The sequence below is a fragment of the Lynx canadensis genome, chromosome F2 (genome assembly GCF_007474595.2).
Source record: "Lynx canadensis isolate LIC74 chromosome F2, mLynCan4.pri.v2, whole genome shotgun sequence".
In the NCBI taxonomy this organism is placed as follows: domain Eukaryota; kingdom Metazoa; phylum Chordata; class Mammalia; order Carnivora; family Felidae; genus Lynx; species Lynx canadensis.
Window position 1 is genome coordinate 662,152 of NC_044320.2, and position 18,442 is coordinate 680,593.

The 18,442-nt window shown below is 64.8% G+C and overlaps 2 protein-coding genes across 2 annotated transcripts; both read right to left on the reverse strand.

The window, feature by feature from the left end:
- Positions 1–4,018: 4,018 nt before the first annotated feature.
- Positions 4,019–7,580, reverse strand: HGH1 (HGH1 homolog). The gene is made up of 6 exons (XM_030303653.1): positions 6,382–7,580; positions 6,209–6,309; positions 6,004–6,102; positions 5,706–5,797; positions 5,490–5,612; positions 4,019–5,406 (listed from the first exon to the last, which is right to left on the reverse strand). Exons 1-6 carry the CDS (start codon positions 7,005–7,007, stop codon positions 5,230–5,232), a joined length of 1,218 nt encoding a protein of 405 aa, XP_030159513.1. The 5' UTR covers positions 7,008–7,580; the 3' UTR covers positions 4,019–5,229.
- A 1,517-nt stretch (positions 7,581–9,097) lies between these two features.
- Positions 9,098–18,374, reverse strand: WDR97 (WD repeat domain 97). Its single transcript, XM_030303673.1, is given in 25 exon segments — positions 9,098–9,410; positions 9,487–9,548; positions 9,634–10,088; positions 10,510–10,684; positions 10,764–10,885; positions 10,975–11,172; positions 11,260–11,451; positions 11,531–11,722; positions 11,819–11,947; positions 13,252–13,335; positions 13,433–13,558; positions 13,641–13,898; positions 14,001–14,150; positions 14,363–14,423; positions 14,695–14,816; positions 14,913–15,045; positions 15,236–15,326; positions 15,402–15,638; positions 15,727–15,869; positions 15,940–16,639; positions 16,802–16,923; positions 17,064–17,692; positions 17,871–17,998; positions 18,200–18,292; positions 18,295–18,374. Coding segments are annotated over 25 exon segments (4,839 nt in total). The 5' UTR covers positions 18,329–18,374; the 3' UTR covers positions 9,098–9,207.
- Positions 18,375–18,442: the final 68 nt, after the last annotated feature.

Sequence of the window (18,442 nt, forward strand, 5' to 3'; positions counted from 1 at the left end):
TCCAACAGGGATCAGAAAATGGGTCCGTCCTACCAGGGCGTCCCCAGGCCTTCACTGCAACAGGCACACTGTGACCGCTGTGGATCCCGGTGGGGAACAAGTCAAGTCCACAGATTCACCAAGCCCTCCACCAAGACCCAGGCTCTCCTGCTGTCTCCAGGACAGCAGCCCATAGCACTGTGCCCTCTAGCTCACAGCAGAAAGGCTGCATGTTTGAACCTCCACTGCCCAAACTGTCACCCGTAAAACAGGAATCACTTGGTGGTGATCCGGTTTGAGCCCCCGGATGTGAACGCCTACCATGGGATGGGCATGTTGGGCACGGCCTGTGAACAGTAAGCAGGGCTGAGGGAGGCGGCAGCCACAACTCCTGTGACTCTTTAGGGCAGTGCCTGGCACAAGGCAGGTGCTCAGGAACATTAGCTGCTACTGCCCAGGGCAACGGTGCCCAGAGAAGACTCTGGAGGCCAGGGGAAGAAGGGCCGACCACGTTGGCTACCGTCTCCTAGAGCTGGAGGGTTTGAGGTGGGGGCTCAGACCAGGACTGTTGCTTGCCTTGGGGATGTGTCCAAGTCTCCAGAGAGCTCTGGGGGGGCAAGGCCTCTTGCAGTTGACCTTGGCCTGGGTGAGAGAAGCTTCTAGGCCACAGCAGAAGAAAGCCAGAGGGCTCCCACCCAATGCCCTTCTGGCTCAGCCTCTCCGGCAGCCCGCCTGGCTGCCACCTTGGTACCCTCTCAAAGCACGAGGGGGCTTCGCCGAAACAGTTGCTAGTATGTGTTGTGCTTCCTTTTCTTTCTTGATGTCCTTAGAGACCCTGCTGGCCTTCCTGTGGCTACCCTCCCCACATGCTCCCCACAAGCTTCTTTAAAGGTCCCTGTGGCCAGTCACATTTCGGATGGCCCACAGAGGCCTCACCCTGCCTCAAGGATTCTCACCCCACAAAGAGTCGGCCCTACAGGGGACAAGGTCGGTTCCAGCAAGACGTTCTCAGGGCAGGCAGGTCCTGGGGGAGAGAAGGACGCCCCTCTTCGAGGGCACAATGCAGGGGCAGCTCTAGAGCCCTCCATTCTAGAATCTGCCCCCGCTTCCCCAGAGTCTGCCCTGCCCCACGCCAGTCCACGGCTGTGTTAGCCTCCCACCCCGAGCTCTCAGCCCTGGTCACTGCCTGGCCTCGGCCCCGGTCCCATCAGCCTCCTCCAGCCCCGTCGCCCTAGCCCATCTGACACAAGTCAGGCCTCAGCCCTGCTCCCTGACCCCAACTCCCTGCAGTGAGCTGGACCGCCCTGCCCCCTTCCATGGCACCCTGGCCTCCGTGAAGGGCCGTGCCAGGCGAAAGCTGGGCCGGCGAAACTTCATGGAACAGGCGCGTGAATGCAGGGACAATGGCTACCTGCTCTCTTCCAGGAAGATCGGCTCTGGGGCCTTCTCCAAAGTCTACCTGGCCTGTGCCACACGTGAGCGCATGCAGCACAACGCCAAGCTGGCCTCCGACCCGCGGGGCAAGCACCATGCCATGGTGAGGTGGGCAGCAGGCTCGGCCACCGCCCTCTAGCCCAGCCCCAGTGGGCCGTGTCCTAACCCCGCTGAGGCACCTTCCTGCTGATCTGGCGTCCTCTCTGGAGGCCAAGGCTGCTGCAAGCTGGCTACTCCCAGTTCCAGAACCCCTTGAGCACATCAGTGCCAGGAAAGAAGGGGAAGGCCAGCACTGCCCCCCGAGGATGCTGCTTCCCAACCTCACCCCAGCCAAGCTTGGCAACGTGCACAAAGGACATGGGGCCCGTCCGTGTCCCCCTCCAGGGGCTGTGGTCTACACACAACGGCCACCCCCCACCCCTGCGGGTGGCTGTCAAGATCATCTCCACTGCCGAGGCCCCTGTGGAGTTCTCCCAAAAGTTCCTGCCTCGTGAAATACCATCACTCAATGCTACCTATAGGCACCCGAATGTGGTAGGCAGAGGCCCCGACCCAGCCTGTGCCCGTCCTGCCCATCCCCCGCTGCCAGCCGTCACCATTCCAGCTGCCCAGGCCCACCCCCACTTCCACCCAGGAACCCTCTGCTTGGGGCTCAGCCCCATCCCCAGACCCCGATCCAATGCACCGGACAGCCCCTCCTTGGGTGACAGCAGGCGGGTGGGGGCCTGGCGGGTGCAGCTGTACGAGACCCACCAGGACAGCCGGCGCTCCTCCTTGGTGCTGGAGCTGGCGGCCCGCGGCGACCTGTCGGAACACATCAACTGGGCGTCGGAACGCCGCTGCAGCCGGGGCTGGGTGAGGAGGAGGCCCGCAGACCGTTGTGGCAGCTCGTCAGTGCCGTGGCCCACTGCCGCGGCTCCGGCATGGTGCATCGGTGAGGGCGCTGCCGCCTCTGCAGCCTGCTTCACACCCGCATCAAGAGGCCACCCGTCTGAGCCCAGGGCCAGCACCCCTTCCCCTTCCCCTTCCCCTTCCCCATGCAGGGATCTGAAGCGCGAGAATATCCTCCTAGATGACCGAGGCCTCCTAAAGCTGACCGGTGAGCCTTTGGCCCAGCCCCTACCCTCTTCCCCAGATTATCCTGACTCGTGACCCAGCTGGACCCTCCACCCTCCCAGGAGGCCCAGCCCCACCCCTGCCCACGGCCGCACTTGCAGAAACCTGCACACGCCACGTCTGCCCCCCGGTCATCCCGCCCGAGCCCTCGCTCTCTTCGCCCTCCTGCTCCTCACCTGGGGGACTGCCTGCCCTGTGCCCAACCCCCACCCCACCCCACCCCTTCCCCACTGCAAAGGCTTTGGCTTCGCCAGCCATTGGGGCCTCAAGAGCTTGCTGCCGAGCACCTTCTGTGGCTCCGTGGCCTATACAGCCCCGGAGATCCTCGTGAGCAAGAAGCGCAATGGGGAGCAGGCGGACCCGCGGAGCCTGTGAGTGGCGGCCGCAGGCACCCCATCGTAGGCAGGACCCGCGGGGGGGCAGGGGAGGGGGCACGCCCTGAGGAGCCTGTGCCCCCAGGGGCATCACCCTTTGCGCCACGGTGACCGGGAAGCTGCCCTTCAAGGAGCACCAGACCCACCGCATGCTGCACCTGACGCACCACGGCCCCACCTTCAGGCCGGGCATGTCCCCAGGTGAGTGAGGACACCCTGTGTCCCTCCCGGGCCCCAGCTCGGGCCTGGAAAGTAGGCAAGAGAGACCTGGGTCCAGAGAAGGGTCACGCTGCGCGGAGGGAGTGGCGTGGGAGACTGACCTGGCACCCCACCCCCCACCCAGGCTGGTAAATGGACCACAGCAACCAGGGGACAGGGAAGCCGGGCTAGAGGACGCCCCGATTCAGACTCCTTGCCCGGAAAGGCAGCGGCCCCACCGAGCCCTGCGCCAGCCCGGGGCACGCTGCCCTCCCTCTCCGCGCCCCGATCTCACGATGGTGAAGCACTGACTCTCTCCAGGCATTTGGGGGGTCCGAGGGGGCTGACTCCTCTACGCTGCCAGCCATCACCGTTGTTGATGGTGATGGACGCAGCTGGGGGGGAAGAGAGTGGGCGGCGGGAGGCCGCGGCCGTGAGCCCTCACCCACAGAGTGCCGGGACCCGATCCGGGGCCTGCTGCAGCTCCGCCCGTGTGCGCGCCTGGGCCTGCAGCACGTGGCCGCGCACTGCTGAATGCTGCCCGCCACGCACGCGCTCTCTGGCGCCGCGCTCAGGATGCCGCCAGGTAGGGTGGGGGCCCTGGGAGGGGGGTGTGGGCCGGCGGCCGGCCCCTCGGCGCCCCCCCTGATCCCCCACTGCTGTCGGTTGCAGAGAAGCCAGCTAAGCTTGAGCGCTCGGAGCCCGGCAGAGACTCGGAGCCTCCGAGGCGGCGCCCCCGGCACTGCTTCTGGGCCTCCGCCCGGGCCGCAGAGGCCGACCCAAGAAGAGGTGCGGGCTCTGCCCAGCTGGGGCTCTGGAGCGCGAGGACAGCCAGCCTGGGGGTAGGCGCCTCCAGGGAGCTCCTATCGCGGAGCTCCACATCTGCCATCAGGACCACGCCTGGGCACTACCTGGCATGGGTGGGCAGAGGCGAGGCCAGATAAAGCGTTTATTTTGTGGAGGGGATGTGGATGTCTCTGTGCAGGAAGGGCAACCAGCCACGGGGAACCATCCCAGGAGAACAGAGAACACGCCTCCGTGCCACGTTTTTAGTTGAGAGCAGAAGAAAACTACAGAGAATACCAGAGAGGAAAGAGATACCTCGTACCCGCGAAGCGACCGGCCTCAACGGGAGGAACCGGAGTGGACCCCCAGCTTCGCAGGCAGTGCCGGGACTGAGGACACGCGGAGTGGGGGGTGCTGGGAGCTCTCGCGGCAGCAGCACTCCAGTGCCAGAGCGCAAGGGGCCTGGGAAGGCCAGGACTCTGGAATCCTGTGCCAAAGATGGCCCTGGGAAAGGAGCGCGGCAGGGGGAGGGCCACACTGACCCTCTACCAGGCCTGGTGTGGCAGCTTTAGAACTGAGGGACCACACAAGGAGCTGGGGAAGGACAAGGTTCTTGGGCCCATAGGGGGCTCCAAGGTGACAAAGGGCAGGAAGGGGAGAGGTCTGCTTAAGAGCGAGGATGCAGGCACATCACAGAGACACTCTGAGTGTGTCAGGCAAAGGGCTCGGACACTCAAGGAAGCCTTCCAAGGACAGGGCCCGATCAGAGCGGACAGCAAGTACGTCACAGCAGGGCGGGCCAGAGAAGACAGCAAGGGGCTGAGGGCCGTCCTGGGGCACAGGTCAAGCAGGAAGGTGGAGAGAATGATGGGAACACAGCGCCCAGCAAGCACTCCAAGGACAGACCAGGGGGTCACAGCCCTAGGAGATCCCAGGACAGGCTGATGCTGAAAGTCTCACGAGGTCAGTCCTTTGAGGCTGGGTCTCAGGCAGGGCACGTTGAGGACCCCAGAACAGAGGACTTGGGGTGGGCCTGGCAGCAAAGGGTACTGCTTATACCTGGACGCCCACCGACGCACAGACCTCGACAGTGCCCTCCGGGGCTGCTCAGGCTTGCACTGTTTATCCGTCCCGCCCGTGAGCCATCTTCCCGGAGGCACCTGAGAGTCCTGGAGCACGGCCAGCTCTGACTGACCGGAGTTGCTGGAAGTCGCGGGGCACAAAGAGGTCCCCTCGCCCTCCCAGGCGTATTGGACATTCACCCCGGAGACCTCTCGGCAGGGAACAACCTCTGAGCAAGGAGACCCAGAGGCCCACAGCTGGCTGCGGGAAGGCCCGGAGCTCAGGTGGGTGTAGCGCCTCCAGCTCGTGGCTCCGGAGCCAGCTCCTCTGACCGCTCCCGGGTGTGCCGATCCTGCTCCTGGCGGTCCAGCCGCCGCAGCTGCTGTTCCACGTCTTCAGGCACCTGCACCTCCAGCAGGTTTTCCATGCCCTGCTCTGGCTCATCCCCAAGGAGCACCTGCCAGCAGGGGAGGCAGGTGAGCAGCTGGGGCTGGCGCACCGCGGACATCCCGCCCCCTTCCCCACCAACCCCGCCCCCACCTGAATGAGTTTCTCGCAGGCCACCCGCACGTCGGGCTCCGGCTCCCAGCTGTGTAGCTCACGCAGGATCAGGTAGGCTCCCTGGTTCCTCACCTGCTGCCGACCAGGTGCTGTGGCTGTCAGCTGAGAGAGGGCAAAGGTTACCCAGATATGAGCGTGCCCGCGCGTGCGTGGCACGGTAGGAGCCGGCATGAATACAGCAGGGCCTCTGCTCACCAGCATGATGGCTTCAATGAGCATCTTTCGGATGTCGGCATCAGGCTCCCTCTGCTTGTCTGGCGGCAGGTACTGCAGGTCAACGGGCAGCCCTAGGGGTGTGTGTGCGAGCCACTGGGTGCCAGCACCAGGCATCAGGCCAGACCCAACCTGGGTTAGCCCCATTCGTGCTCAGCAACTCCCTGGCTGGAAGGTTTCAGCCAGGTCAAGCCCTGGGCATCTTCTCCCTCCCCCCCCCCCCCCCCACTGGCGTCCCCTTCTGCCCAGCGAACCCTGAGGCTCCACCCAAGCCACTCACGCTCCATCTCCTCCTCGGAGAAGTCCTCGGGGCCAGCCAGGGGCAGCAGCAAGAAAGGGAGAATGTCCACCTCGGGCCCAAGCAACCACTCGTGGTGTCCTGGGGGGGAGGGGGAACAGGAACGGGGGGGGGGTCAGTCTAGCGGGGCCCCAAAGCCATCTCTCCGTCCCATCCCCCCAAACGCCACACCCCCACCCCTACTCACGATGCTCGAAGCAGCAGTTTCGGAGAGTCCCCACCACCCCGCCCCTGCGCACGGAGGAGTCTGGGAATTGGGTAAGGGGCAGCAGCCGCTGGACCACGCACCTGAAGGAAGGGATCGCTCAGTGCCATCCCTGTCCACCTCCACCCCCTCCCCGCGGGAGCCCCGGGCTTCACCTGTCGGGGTCCAGCAGGAAGGCGCGCGCCGCGGGACGCTGGCTGAGGTTGGAGAGCATTGGCCCCAGGTAATGCAGGGGCGCGCGGGCGTTGTAGCCAGGCGTGCACAGCGCGCGCACCAGCCGCCCCAGGCCTGACTCCCCCGGCTCCGCGACCTCCAGCGCCGCCATCAGCGCGGCACACGGCGCCGGCTCTCGGCTGAGGTTGGCCAGCACGGCGGCCGCCTCCTCGGCCCAGGGCCACTGTGGATCCAACGCGCGGCCCAGCAGGCGGGCGGGCAGCTCGGGCTCGGCCTGCAGCAACGGCTCGTGCAGGCCGGGCTCGGCAGCGAGGTTGACGAGGGCGCGAGCGGCGTCGCGCGCCGGGGCCGGGGCCGGGGCCGCGGCCAGCTCGACCAGCGCCCGCAGCAGAGCCGCCTGGCCGGCCAGCAGCGTCCGACCGGGCCCGGAGCCGGTCAGCTCCAGCACGTGCCGCGCCGCCTCCGCCTGCAGGTCCGCCCGCGCCCCGGGCGCCAGGAAGGGCAGCAGCTTCGCCACCTCCGCCTCCAGGCCGGCCTCCGGCATCGGCGACCCTGCGGAAGCTAGCCCACTAGCCAACGCGCCCGCGCCAGTCCCGGCCTCCCCCATGCCCGCGCGGATCACCCCAGCCGCCACCCGGCCTGAGACCCGGCCCGTCAGAGGAACGGAAACCGCAGCCACCAGTCGGGAGGCTGCCCACTCCGCGCGCGGGGCTGGGTCGGCGTGCGGAGGCGGGGCCGGCGCCCGGAGGCGGAGCCACACCGAGGGCCTGCGCGTTGTGGACTGCGTGCTCCGCCCCCAGCCCCACGCCGCGGCCGAGGGTGGCCCTGGAGGCGCCCGCAAGGAATCGTCGCATGTGGTGTGACCCCGGTCCTAGGGGGACCAACCAGCCAGTGGTAGCTGACGGATTACGTGGCCCCTCTTCCATCGTGGGTGGGGCAGAGTTCTATCCTCACTGGAAGAGTCACATGGTCCATTACTTTGACTTTTTTTTTTTTTTTTTTTTTTAAGTAATTTCTACCCCCAGTGTGGGGCTCGAACTCACACCCCGGCACCAAGAGTCGCATGTTCCTTAGACTGAGCCAGGAAGGCGCCCCTGGTTGACTTTCTAATGTTAGACCAGCCTGTATTTCCTGACGTAACCTCCACCTGGTCATGATATATTTTCATTTTTTAAATGTTTATTTTGAGGGGCGCCTGGGTGGCTCAGTCGGTTAATCGTCGGACTGCGGCTCAGGCCATGATCTGGTGGTTTGTGGGTTTGGAGCCCCAGGTCAGGCTCTGTGCTGATATGGAAAAGCCTGGAGCCTGCTTCGAATTCGGTATCTCCTTCTCTCTCTCTGTCAAAAATAAGCATTAAAAAAAGAGTTCGTGGGAAGGCACGGGAGTGGGGGAGGGGGAGAGGGGGAGAGAGAGTCCCAAACAGGCTCTGTGCTACTTTGCACTGATCTCCTGACTGAAATCGTGACCTGAGCCCAAACCAAGAGTCAGAGGCTTAAGTGACTGAGCCACCTAGACGACCCTCTCATGTTGGTATTTTTACAAATATATCTATTTTTACTTATTTTCTCAAGCTCTATGCCCAATGTGGGGCTTGAACTCCTGAGTTCAAGAGTCACACACTCTACCAACTGAGCCAGCCAGGTGCCCCTCTCATGTTGGTATTTTAAAAAGAATTTAATGGCTTTATAACTTAAAGCATGAAACACCTGTAGCAGCAGACCGCCCTAGGCCTCCTGGTCCTTGTCTTAGCTGGCATGGGTCCTTTTATACAAAGGTCCTGGGGCTTCTTGCCCTACTCTTCGAGGAAAGGGCCACCCTCTTGGCAGCCCCAGAACAAGAGCCCCCGCACAGTTCAGGGCCTGGGGCGGGCGGGTTGCGGACAAATTCTAACCAGAAAGCCATGGAGAAGAAACTTCTGAAGTCGGAGGCTGAAAACATTCACAGGAAACAAACTGCTGCTTGACGGCCCAAAAGAAGGATGTAAAAGCTAGACTGGCCCTTCGCAAAGGCACACCCCACAGCCAGTGCACACCTGGGCCCTACGAGTTGTCTGGCCAGTGTCCCGGGAGCTTTCGACAGCTCAGAAGGAAGCCAAGGCCCTCTGAGCCCTCTGAGACTTCACATACAAGGTATGTCTCCTGACAATTTTCAGGTAGAAGGGTCCAAAGGGTTGCTATCCCTCTATTGCTTCTTGAATAAAGCACATGGGACTCCATCAATTCCTCTCCCTTCCAACCCAAGGGTAACCAAGGCACCAACAGATTCTGGTCTCACCTCCGGCAAACAACTGCAACTGCAGGCTCCCCTCTCTTACACTTACACACACACACACACACACACACACACACACACACACACACATACACACCCCTGTGGCCACCTAGACCCTCCCACTCCCTCCATGCCTGGCCACTTGCTGGCCCACAAGTTCCCACTGCCATCTTGACCTCAGTAATTTACTGACAAACACTGGCTGAGTGCCTGAGCAGGGACATGCCCGCATGGGATAGGCCCCTCTCCAGGCAGACAGCCCCCCCCCCCCCCCCCCCCCCAAGTGCTGACCATGCCAGACTCCGGCGTGGCCCTGACTCCTGCCTTGCACATGCAGCTGGCCACTGGGAGATTCACAAGACACAAGCAGGACCCCCCCCCCCCCGTGCACCCTTGCAGCCCCCAAAGATGAAGGTGGCACCCAGTTTTCTGGCCACGACCTCTGGACTTTATTTCTAGGGGGAGAACAGTTGGCTGGAAAGCGGCTTCCTGACTCCAGGCTGGAGGGAAGAAGAGACTGGGGCCACCAGCCTGGTCAACTGTAGCTGTCGGGGTTCGTGTCATCTGGCAGAAAGTAGCGCTGTAAAGCAGGCTGCAGGAGCAGTGGGGGCAGCGGACGGGCAGGCCTGGGCCAGGCCGGGGGGAAGGGACGAATGTCCACCCTCGGCAGGGGCAGTTTCAGCATGCGGATGGAGCCATGGAGGGCACTGCCCACCCGGAGCCGGGACGGCATCCGGCCTGTGGGCCAGCAGGACAGTGAGGTCTCAGGCTGAGGTGGAAGTCAAGGTCTGGTTCTCCCCCTGTCCCTACTCACCTCTCAGTCTCATCGGAGACCTCTGGACCTTGGCCTCCTGAAGCCTGAGGATAGGATAGTGCCTGGAGGGGTAAGGAAGTGGGTCTGGCCCCGTCAGCCCCTCAGCTGCCCCACACAGGCCCTGTCCCGGCCTGGTGGCCCCCTCACCAGCGATCCCAGGGCTGCGGTAGCACTGTGTTGGGCACAGGTGGGCGCAAGCTCAGGCATGGGCCCTCGGGCTCCTCCTGCAGGGGACTCTGCTGCCGGGCCCGCTGCTGCTCACAGAAGAAGTTGAGCGCATCGATCGGCCTCAGGTCCAGCATCTGCGACTGTGACCAGTCCGTCTGCTCCAGTGGCAGTGGCTTATCCGGCAGCGCAGTGGGTACTGAGGGGTGCAGATGGACCTCGGACGAGGGGCAGAAGTGTCGCAGTGTCTCTGACAGCGTGCGTCTGGTCCGCCAGAAGCACATTGGTGGAAGCATTCGCTGGGCCTGGGACCCAAGGGTGGCCAAGTCCAGCTCCCCAGGTGAGACCACCAGTGAGGGGGCCCAGGAATGGGCTGAGGGTGTCACCGAGACATGAAAAGGTGACCCAGAAAGCACGGAAATCTGAGACGGGGCCTCCTTGGGAGGAGGGTAAAGTGCCGAGGTCCTGGAGACCTTGGGCAGCACCTCTGACAGCTCGGCTACTACAGAAGGCTGCAGGGATTCCATCTGTGGGGGAAACAGCCGGTTGAAGATGCCGCCACGCCCGAGGCAGAGGCTCTCCCTCCCCCAGCCGGGAGGCCTGAGTGGCGCTGCCCCGGGCCCCAAGCTTCAGACCTGGCTGCAGGCTGCTTCCTGGGGATGAGCAGGAAGATCCCCAGAGACGCGGGGTTGGGGGACAACAGGAGAGGACCGATGAGCACAGGTACAGAGCAAGCCCAAGAGCCGGCCGGCCGTACCTGGATCCCCCCCACCCCGACTTGGGAAAAGCCTAGGTAAAAGACAAGAGGCTCCACTGGCAAGTGGCCGCCCCCCCCCCCCCCCCCCCATCCACCGGGACCTGTAGCCGCTCCGTCAGCCGCTCCGTCATTTCCTCCAGCTTCTGGCAGCAGCGTTGGCGCAGTGCAGCCTTGCAGTTGGCGTCCGGGCCCTGGACCCAGGTCGTCATCTCCTTGAACAGGAAGCCCTGCGGATCCTGAAGGCCTAGCCCTTCCAGCAGCTTCTTGAGCCAGGGCCTGGGACAGTGGTGAGCAGCTAGCTTATCCAGAAGCCTTCCTCAGCTGGTGGTGAGGATGAGTAGGGAGCAAAACTCACCGGCAGGAGGCTGGCGAGTAGAGGAAGTAGGACATGAGCTCCAGCACCACCTCGTGGGACTCCAGGGAGCAGGCCAGAAGGAGCTGCAACGCCAGCATCACGAACTGCTTCTGCGTCCGGTCCTGAGCGCAGAGGGGCGAAGCAGCCGGGTAGGTGCTGGAGGCCCGGGGCGGGCCGGTGGGCGGGGCTGGGGGCGGGGCCAGGGGTGCACCTCGAGGCTGGGGGGCTGGTCCAGGTTGAGCCAGCGCTCCAGGACGCCCCGCAGCCGGTTACAGAGGTCTCTGCTCACGTCAGGCAGCAGCCGCAGCAGCGCTCCCAGGATGTGCACGCGGTCTGCCCAGGAGGCCTCGTCCAGCAGGTCCATGAGCAGCGAGGCCAGGCCCTCCGCCGTGCCCACTTCGGGATACACCTGTGATACCCAGCGCCGAGGCCCTGTTCCCTGCACTGCCCACCTCCCCGCCAGCCTGTGCTTCCCAGGTGCCCGAGACCCCCGAACCTTCAGGTTGAAGATGGGGAACAGCTTTTTGAACCAGTTCTGGCAGACGAAAAACTGCAGAAACCTGGGCAGATGGCCGTAGCGCTCTTCCCAGAGCGAGCGCCTGAAGGGGTACGAGGGGCCGCGCGAGGCCTGGGTCCCGGCGGAGGCGTCACGAGAGTGCAAGGGCTTCGGGGTCCAATCCTCGGGGCTCTGCGGGGCAGCGGCAGCAGCTGCAGGCCCCCCTCTCCGCTCCTGACCTTGGCAGCCCCGGGGCCTAGTGGGTGCCTACCTTGGCCTCCTCCAACTCGGAGGGGTGCCCGCGTGGGCTCAGGGAGTCGGAGGCCCAGTCCAGATACAGCTCGTCGTCCTCCTCCTCCTCCACCTCCTCTTCCCCCCACCACCGGATCAGCTTCTGCTGCCACTTGGCGTGCCACTGCCTCCCGCGTCGTCGTGGCAGCCACATGTCCTGGCTCCCACCTGGCTGCAGAGGGGAGAGCACGGGTGGCCGCTGGCATGCGGCGGGAACTCGGGCCCCCTTCCACAGAGCCCAGGAGCGAGCCCCCCGGTCCTGCCTTGCCTGGTGTCTGCCGTGGCTGGTGAGCGGGGCGGGGGCTCCGAGGCCGCTGACCTCCCTGTGCGGCCACATCTGCTGCAGCACCACGGAGTTGGGCACGCTGCCGGGGAAGTGGACGGGCCTGCGCGAGGGCTGCAGGTGGACACGGCGGGGTGGCCTGAGAACCCGAACTCCACCCGCCCTCCCACCCCCCTCGGTGGCCAGTCCAGCTCCGCGGCCGGGTCTCCGGGAGCTGAACCGGGCTCGCGCCCCCGTCCACGTGCACCTGTGTAACACCCCCGGACCGTGCAGACTGGGAACTAAAACTTCATCCTCCTTTTGAAAGAGGAACTGCATGGAGCTGGGCAGAGGCTCAACAGTGGACTGCGGCCCTGAGCTCTCGGGCGCAAGTGGACACTCTAGCTGCTGGGTGGGTAGAACGTGCAACCCTTGATCTTAGGGTTGTGAGTTCAAGCCCCACACTGGGCTTGAAAATAAAATCTTGCGAAAAAAGGACACTCTGTGAAAACTGGTTTCCGGTAACCAGACTAAAGTGCCCAGAAAAGCAGTGACGTGTACAACGTGATTACATCTTCTAGCCACAACTTTTAGAAAGCAACCTGTGTGAGTTCCCTAATGCCTCTGCAATTTGCGAGTGAAGACCCCTGGCTTTTGCTCGTCAACAGGACTCAATCTGGGTCGCTACCAAATCTGTGCTACCCGGATCGTGACACCCTGTTTTCTCAGTCAACACCCAAAACGCTCAGACAGGCAAAGAGAACCTTTAGAAACCAGGTGGAAGGACAGTCAAGGGAGGCATCAGCTGTGACGACTGAGGAGGAAATCTGGGCAGCCTCTGGGGAGCCCTGACACCCCCACACCCTCTCCACGGGACTTGGCCCCCAGCCCTGGAACCGGGATGTCCATAAGAATTGGTGCTAGGAGCCTGGAGAGGTGGGCTGAGGGTTTGGGTAGATGGCACGGCTGCAGGAAGGATCGGCAACACCCCCCCACCCCCCCGCCCCGGGCAGATGACAGTGCCAGCGTGTGCAGGGAGTCTGGGATGGAGACGTTGGGAAGCTGGCAGAGTGCAAGGCGCCAGCTCCTGTGGCCTCTGCTCCTGTAAAGGGAGAGGACTCTGGTCTTCCAGACAGTCCGTATGGCACCGGCTCACCCAGCACTTTCACTGGGGAGGAGGTGTGCCGGCACAATGAGCTGGCAGAGGCCTTGGCTGTGCCTAGTGTCTTCTCTGGGAGTCTCTGGCCCTCTGGCCGCTGGCCCCCAGAAAGCAAGGAGTCAGGGCCCACAGACAATAGCACCACGGCTGGGCTGGCCAGGAGGTGGGGGGAGGGCGACAGGCGGCTCGTACGTAGGTCGGACTGGACCAGGAGGTCTGCAGCAGAGGGACGAGGGGGTGCGTGAGAAGGCTGCCACCAGAGAGAGCAAGGGACCCTTACCTCATAGGGCTGAATGGTGGCAGGAAAGAAGCCTCGGAGGTTGGAGAGGAGCTCCTCGGGCCGCCTCTTCATCAGGAGGGGGATCTGGGACAGCAGAGGGGCTCAGAGCCAAGCGTGGGCCCCCAGTGCCCCTGCAGCTCTGCTCCTGGGTGGGCAGCCCCCACCCGCCTGGGCGCCTCACCCTGTGCTGCACGTGGGGGGATGGTAGGCCCGGGACCACAGGCTTCTCCCCTCGGAGCCGCTCCAACTGCAGCTGCAGGTCCAGACTGCGGCCCAGGCTGCCGCTCAGAGAGGAGCGGGCCAGCAGCTGAGGGGAGGGAGGAGGAGTCGCAGGGTGGGGGGCAGGGTCATGGGGGCAGGGTCGAGGTGGGAGGGGCGGGAGGCCTTACCTGGGAGGCCCTGCCGTGCACCCCCCGGTGGGGGTGGGGGGTGGGCAAGGGGACTCGGGGAGGGGGGGCGAAGCGCTGGCCCCCGGTCCCCAGGTCCTGCAAGGGGCGGGCTGCCGGCCCCCTTAGGGCTTCGGTGCAGACCTCAGCCTGCCTAAGACTGAGGGCAGCTGTGGGCGAGGCACACACATCGCAGCTCTCTCTCTCCAGTGTGAGGGTCACAGTACTCCATTGCTGGGACTCTCTTCCAGAACGCATGCCCTGGAAGGGGCGCAAAAGGGATAGGCAGGGGTGAGGGGTGAGGCCCCGGGGTGAAGGGAGGGGCTGGAGTCTGGGCTGAGGCTGGGGAGGCTCTGTACCCACCAGCAAGCCAGGGCCATAGACGAGACGCAGATAGTTGTCAAAGGCCTCCTGCCGCTGTTGCCAGGAGGGTGGGGGCTGGGCTGCCGGGACCACCAGCCCCAGTCTCAGCATCTGAAGGTCTTCATCCCGGGAAACTAGGGCTTCTAGGTCCTGGGTGGGGGTTAGGGGTCAGCCCATTCCTCCTTCAGTCTTGCCATCTGCTTTCCAGACAGCCACGGGATCCCACGCCTGCCCCAGGGGCTGAAGGAGAGTGGCCTGAGCCCAGGGAAGGTTGCAGGGCTGGGGCTTTGGGACGGTGAGGGGGTAGGGGGTTGGGGGTTGGGGGTTGGGGGTTGGGGGTTGGGGGTTGGGACCCACCCCACCTCCTCCAACACTGGCTGCTGAGGTGTGGCCGTCTGGTGATGGATGAAAGACAAGTCCGTGCTGCAGACAGGGATGGGCACAGGTGGGACACTAGCTGTCATCACCAGGGGGACTGGGCAGAGGCTGGGACCAGCACCTGGGGGTGGGCATGGCCAGGCCTCTGTCAGAACACAGCCCAACAGCCAGGAGTGGGGATGCCAGGGCTGGGACAGGTTGGGGTGGTCTAAGTGGCCTGGGAGCTCTGGGTCCCCGAGCTGGGTGCAGGCAGCCAGGCCCTGACTCGGGGGAGCTAGGCAGGGGCCTCTAGAACAGTTCAGCTGGGCCAGCAGACCTAAGACTGGCCACCCCACGTAGGCTGGCGAGCCTCTGCAGCTGGGCTGAGGTCAGCGACTCCTGGGTGGTCACTGGCAGGGGAGGGTCATCCACCACATCAGGGACCTTCCGGCATAGCTTCTGAACAGGAGAAAGAAACCTACGGCTCTGGCCTGGGGGGGCCTGTCTGCCCACAGCAGCCTCACTCTGCCCAGGAATCCTGTGCCCACTGCATACCTTAACCAGGTAAGATGTGGGCAGGTAGAGCCTATGGGACACCAGGCAGAGTCGGGAGCCCAGAGCCAGCACCAGGTCCCCACTGTCGCTGCAGAAGGTCAGGGCCTGAGGGGCGCCATTCAGCCGCAGGAGCCTGGAGGGAGCGGCCAGGGTGAGAATCCGGCCCTGCTCCAGAGGAGGAAACTGAGACACGACACTAGCAGGGGCAAGCCCCCTTGCCCCTGTCCAGCCTCTGGGCTCTGCTGGGGGCAGAGGTAGGGGAGCCCTGCTGGCTGCCGACAGGCTCCCACCCCCCCCCCCCCCACTTCCCAGCCCCAACCCACCTCAGCAGGCGATTCTCGGCTGTCCAGATGCGGATGGTGCAGTCCAGGCTGGAACAGGCATACAGCTTGAGTGTGGGACAGCAACACAGGCCTGAGGGACCAGGGCTCAGCGTGAGGGACCAGGGCCAGAGGATGGCCTGGGCTTTATTCTTGGCCTGCCCCTCACCAGTGATGTGGTCCGTGGGGTCATCCTGGGGCCGGTGATCGTAGCGGAGGCTGTTGCCCAGGCCAAACTGCACCAGGCCGTAGGTGGCGCTGTCTGGGTCCTCAAAGCCCACGGTCACCCGCTTCCCCAGAGCGCAGAGCACCGTCGCCGGGTGGCAGCAAGAGAAGGTTCGCAGCAGGCAGAGGCTCTCCTCAGCATAGGGGAAGACACGCCACATCTTCACGGTCAAGTCTCCGCCTGCTCAGGTGGGAGGCAGGACTGCGCCTTTGTCTGGGGAGGGAAGGGGTTCCCAGGCCAGCCCCCTGGGGGGAGGAGAGATGCTGACCAGAGGACACGATGCAGTTCCAGGTAGATGCAATGGCGGTGACGGGGCCCGGGCTGTGTGCCTCGGTTTGGAAGACGGGCTTCGACCAGCGCCACTCAAGGACCGATAGGGTGCCATCCGTGTGCCCCACCACGGGCAGGTACCTACGCATGACATTAGCCAGTCGGCGCGGGCACCATCACCTTGCCCCACGTGGGCGGCTCCGGCACCCACCGGTTTTTGTCCTTCCGGGGTCGGGCCAGGTCACTGAGGCACAGCTCGCCCCCATGCTGGCGGACGATCTGCCAGCTGGCGAATGCGCTGCTGGGGTCTGTGAGGTGGCTGTATAGGTGCAGGCAGCAGGGCCTGGGCGCAGGGGCCGGGGGCGGGCACACCCGGTTCAGCACGCGCATGGGGCATCGTGCAGCGTTGGCACACACCAGGTGCCCGGCGCGCGTCAGCAGCCACAGTGCTTCGCGCGGTAGGCAATAAAGCAGCGAGGCTGCGCCGTCCTCCGGTTCGAGCAGCAGCGCGCTCACCGTGCGCCCGGTGGCGACCGACACGAGGTAGACCGAGCCGTCGGCGCATGCGCACACAAGGCGCCTAGGCAGCGGCGGGCGCGCGGGCGCGGGCGGCGCGGGCGCGGTCTGCAGGTGGAGCACCGGCGCTGACAGCTGCGCCAACGGCGAGTGGAGCTCGCGAAGGAGCCACAGCTCCACGCTGCTCGCGCTCAGAGAGAGCACTGGCCAGCCGGGGCCAGCGGGCGCCAGCAGGCGGTTCACGTGCCCAGATGGCACCCCTCGGCCCCGGCTGCCCAGCGCCACCTCGCCCACCTGTGCTGACGCCTGCAGGTCCCACGTGCGCAGCGTCCCATCCTGCGAGGCTGACAGGACTAGGGCGGTGTTCGGCAGCACGGCCACAGCTGTCACTGGGCCTGTGGGAGGGGCACCAGGGGATCAGGGAAGGGGAGCGGGCGGCCCGGGATGCAGCCGGTGCAGAGAAGCTCCGGGAAGGGCTGACGGAGACTCCCGACCGCCGGAGCTCTTACGCAGGGTGGAGAGAGAACGGGCCTCAGAGCCTAAGTGGTATGGCGCACCTGTGTGGCCCACGAACACCATCCGGACCTGCCAGTCGGCCTCCCACACCTTCACTGTGCTGTCGCGAGAAGCCGTCACCATGGCCTCTACCTCCTTGCAGTAGGCCAGGTCCGAGATGGTGCTGAAGGGGAAGAGAGGCCTCCGCAGACTCAGCACCCCCTGGTGTGTGAGCCCCGGCGCCCTTCCATGACTTGTTTTCCCTCCTGGATTCACCCGTCCTCTCTCACCCCACCTTCCTCCCAGTCCCTAGGCACCCCTCACGTTTTATGCAGGTCCCGGCGCACGTCTACGAGAGCCCAGCTGTCCAGAGCAAAGGTGAGCACAGCCGAGCCACAGGCCGCGAAGCAGCACGGGGCTTGGTGGGAAGGCAAGGGCCCGAGAACCAAACGGGTGACTGCACCTGCAGGGCTTGGTGGCAGCTGCAGAGGTGACCCACACGGCACCAGGCAGCGGCCTCCTGAACGGAACTTCCAGAGCACCAGGCTGCCGCCTTCCTCTGCCACCAGCAACAGCCCCAGGCTGGGCACCGGCAGACAGCAGACGGGCTGGTGGCCCGGCACCCTGCCCGCCCCTGGCTTGCTCAGCCACAGCAGGCTGAGGTCAGGCCTTAGTATGGCCAGCCCCTCGGGGCCCCAGCCCACGAAGCGGCCCACAGCACCCAGAGGGCCTGGCACCGCCACCAGCCCCGTGAGCACTGCTGGGGCACACAGCTTCTCGTAAGCCCAGCCGTCTTCTCTGTGCAGGTGCAGGCGGCCCGCACCATCCAGCACCACGAAGCGTCCGCCCGCTGGGTCCTGCGCCACTGAGCGCAGCCCAGCTGCCACCGTCAGGTGGCGCAGCGGCTCCAGCCCGTGTGTCAAGCGGCCCACGCACAGCTCGGCTCTCTTTTCCTGCGGGCAGGGGCGAGCAGGCCGGCATTCAGCTGGGGGAGGGGGGGTGCTGGAGGAGAGGTAGTGCCCCTGCCTAGGGGAGCCAAGGGGATCCGGGCTGGGGGCATCCTAGGGACAGCGAGGGGAAGAAATGGGCCAGAAAAGAGGCCTCGAGGCAGGTGCCACAGGCAAGCCCCACCTTTTCCACGAAGTCACGGAGGCCTTTACGCAGGAGTAGCCATAGCTGGCGGGCACGGGCGCGCGGGGTCATGTTCTGCCACTGCAAGCTGCTGGTAAAAAGCCCTGGGACCGGCTCCGAAAACGACTCTGCGGGTCAGCAGTGGAAACACTGTCGGTGTGTGGTCTTGGGCCCCAAACTCTGGAGGCTGGAGGCAGCCAGGGGCCCTCCCGAGTGCCTCGCCAGGTTAGGGGACTCCCCACGGAGTGTTGTGTCGCGGCAGACAGAACCGGTGCCTGAGCGAGGCCTGTCACGTGGGGATCTGGGGCGGCGAGGCCAGGCCACCTCACCATTCTTCTCCTTGAGCAGCCCTGGATCCGGGACGTCATAGCTGTCGGCATCACACAAGTCGAGATCCAGGATCAGGCTGTCGCCTTCTACTGAAAGGGGTTGCTGACATCTGACACTCCGGTCTCCATTTTGGCCTCTGCAGGTCCGGGCCGCTCAACAGCCCCTAGGACCGTCGCTAGGATACCGGAGGCAGTAGCCCCGCCCTTGACGCAGACCCCGCCCCACACGCAGCACGGAGCCTA

Excerpts from the sequence above, each read along its gene's own strand:
- HGH1 (XM_030303653.1), bottom strand. The coding sequence starts at position 7,007 with ATGGGGGAGGCCGGGACTGGCGCGGGCGCGTTGGCTAGTGGGCTAGCT. Across the intron at positions 5,798-6,003 it reads CTCCGAGGAGGAGATGGAGC|GGCTGCCCGTTGACCTGCAG; the intron begins GTGAGTGGCTTG and ends ACACACCCCTAG. Across the intron at positions 5,613-5,705 it reads TCATTGAAGCCATCATGCTG|CTGACAGCCACAGCACCTGG; the intron begins GTGAGCAGAGGC and ends GCCCTCTCTCAG.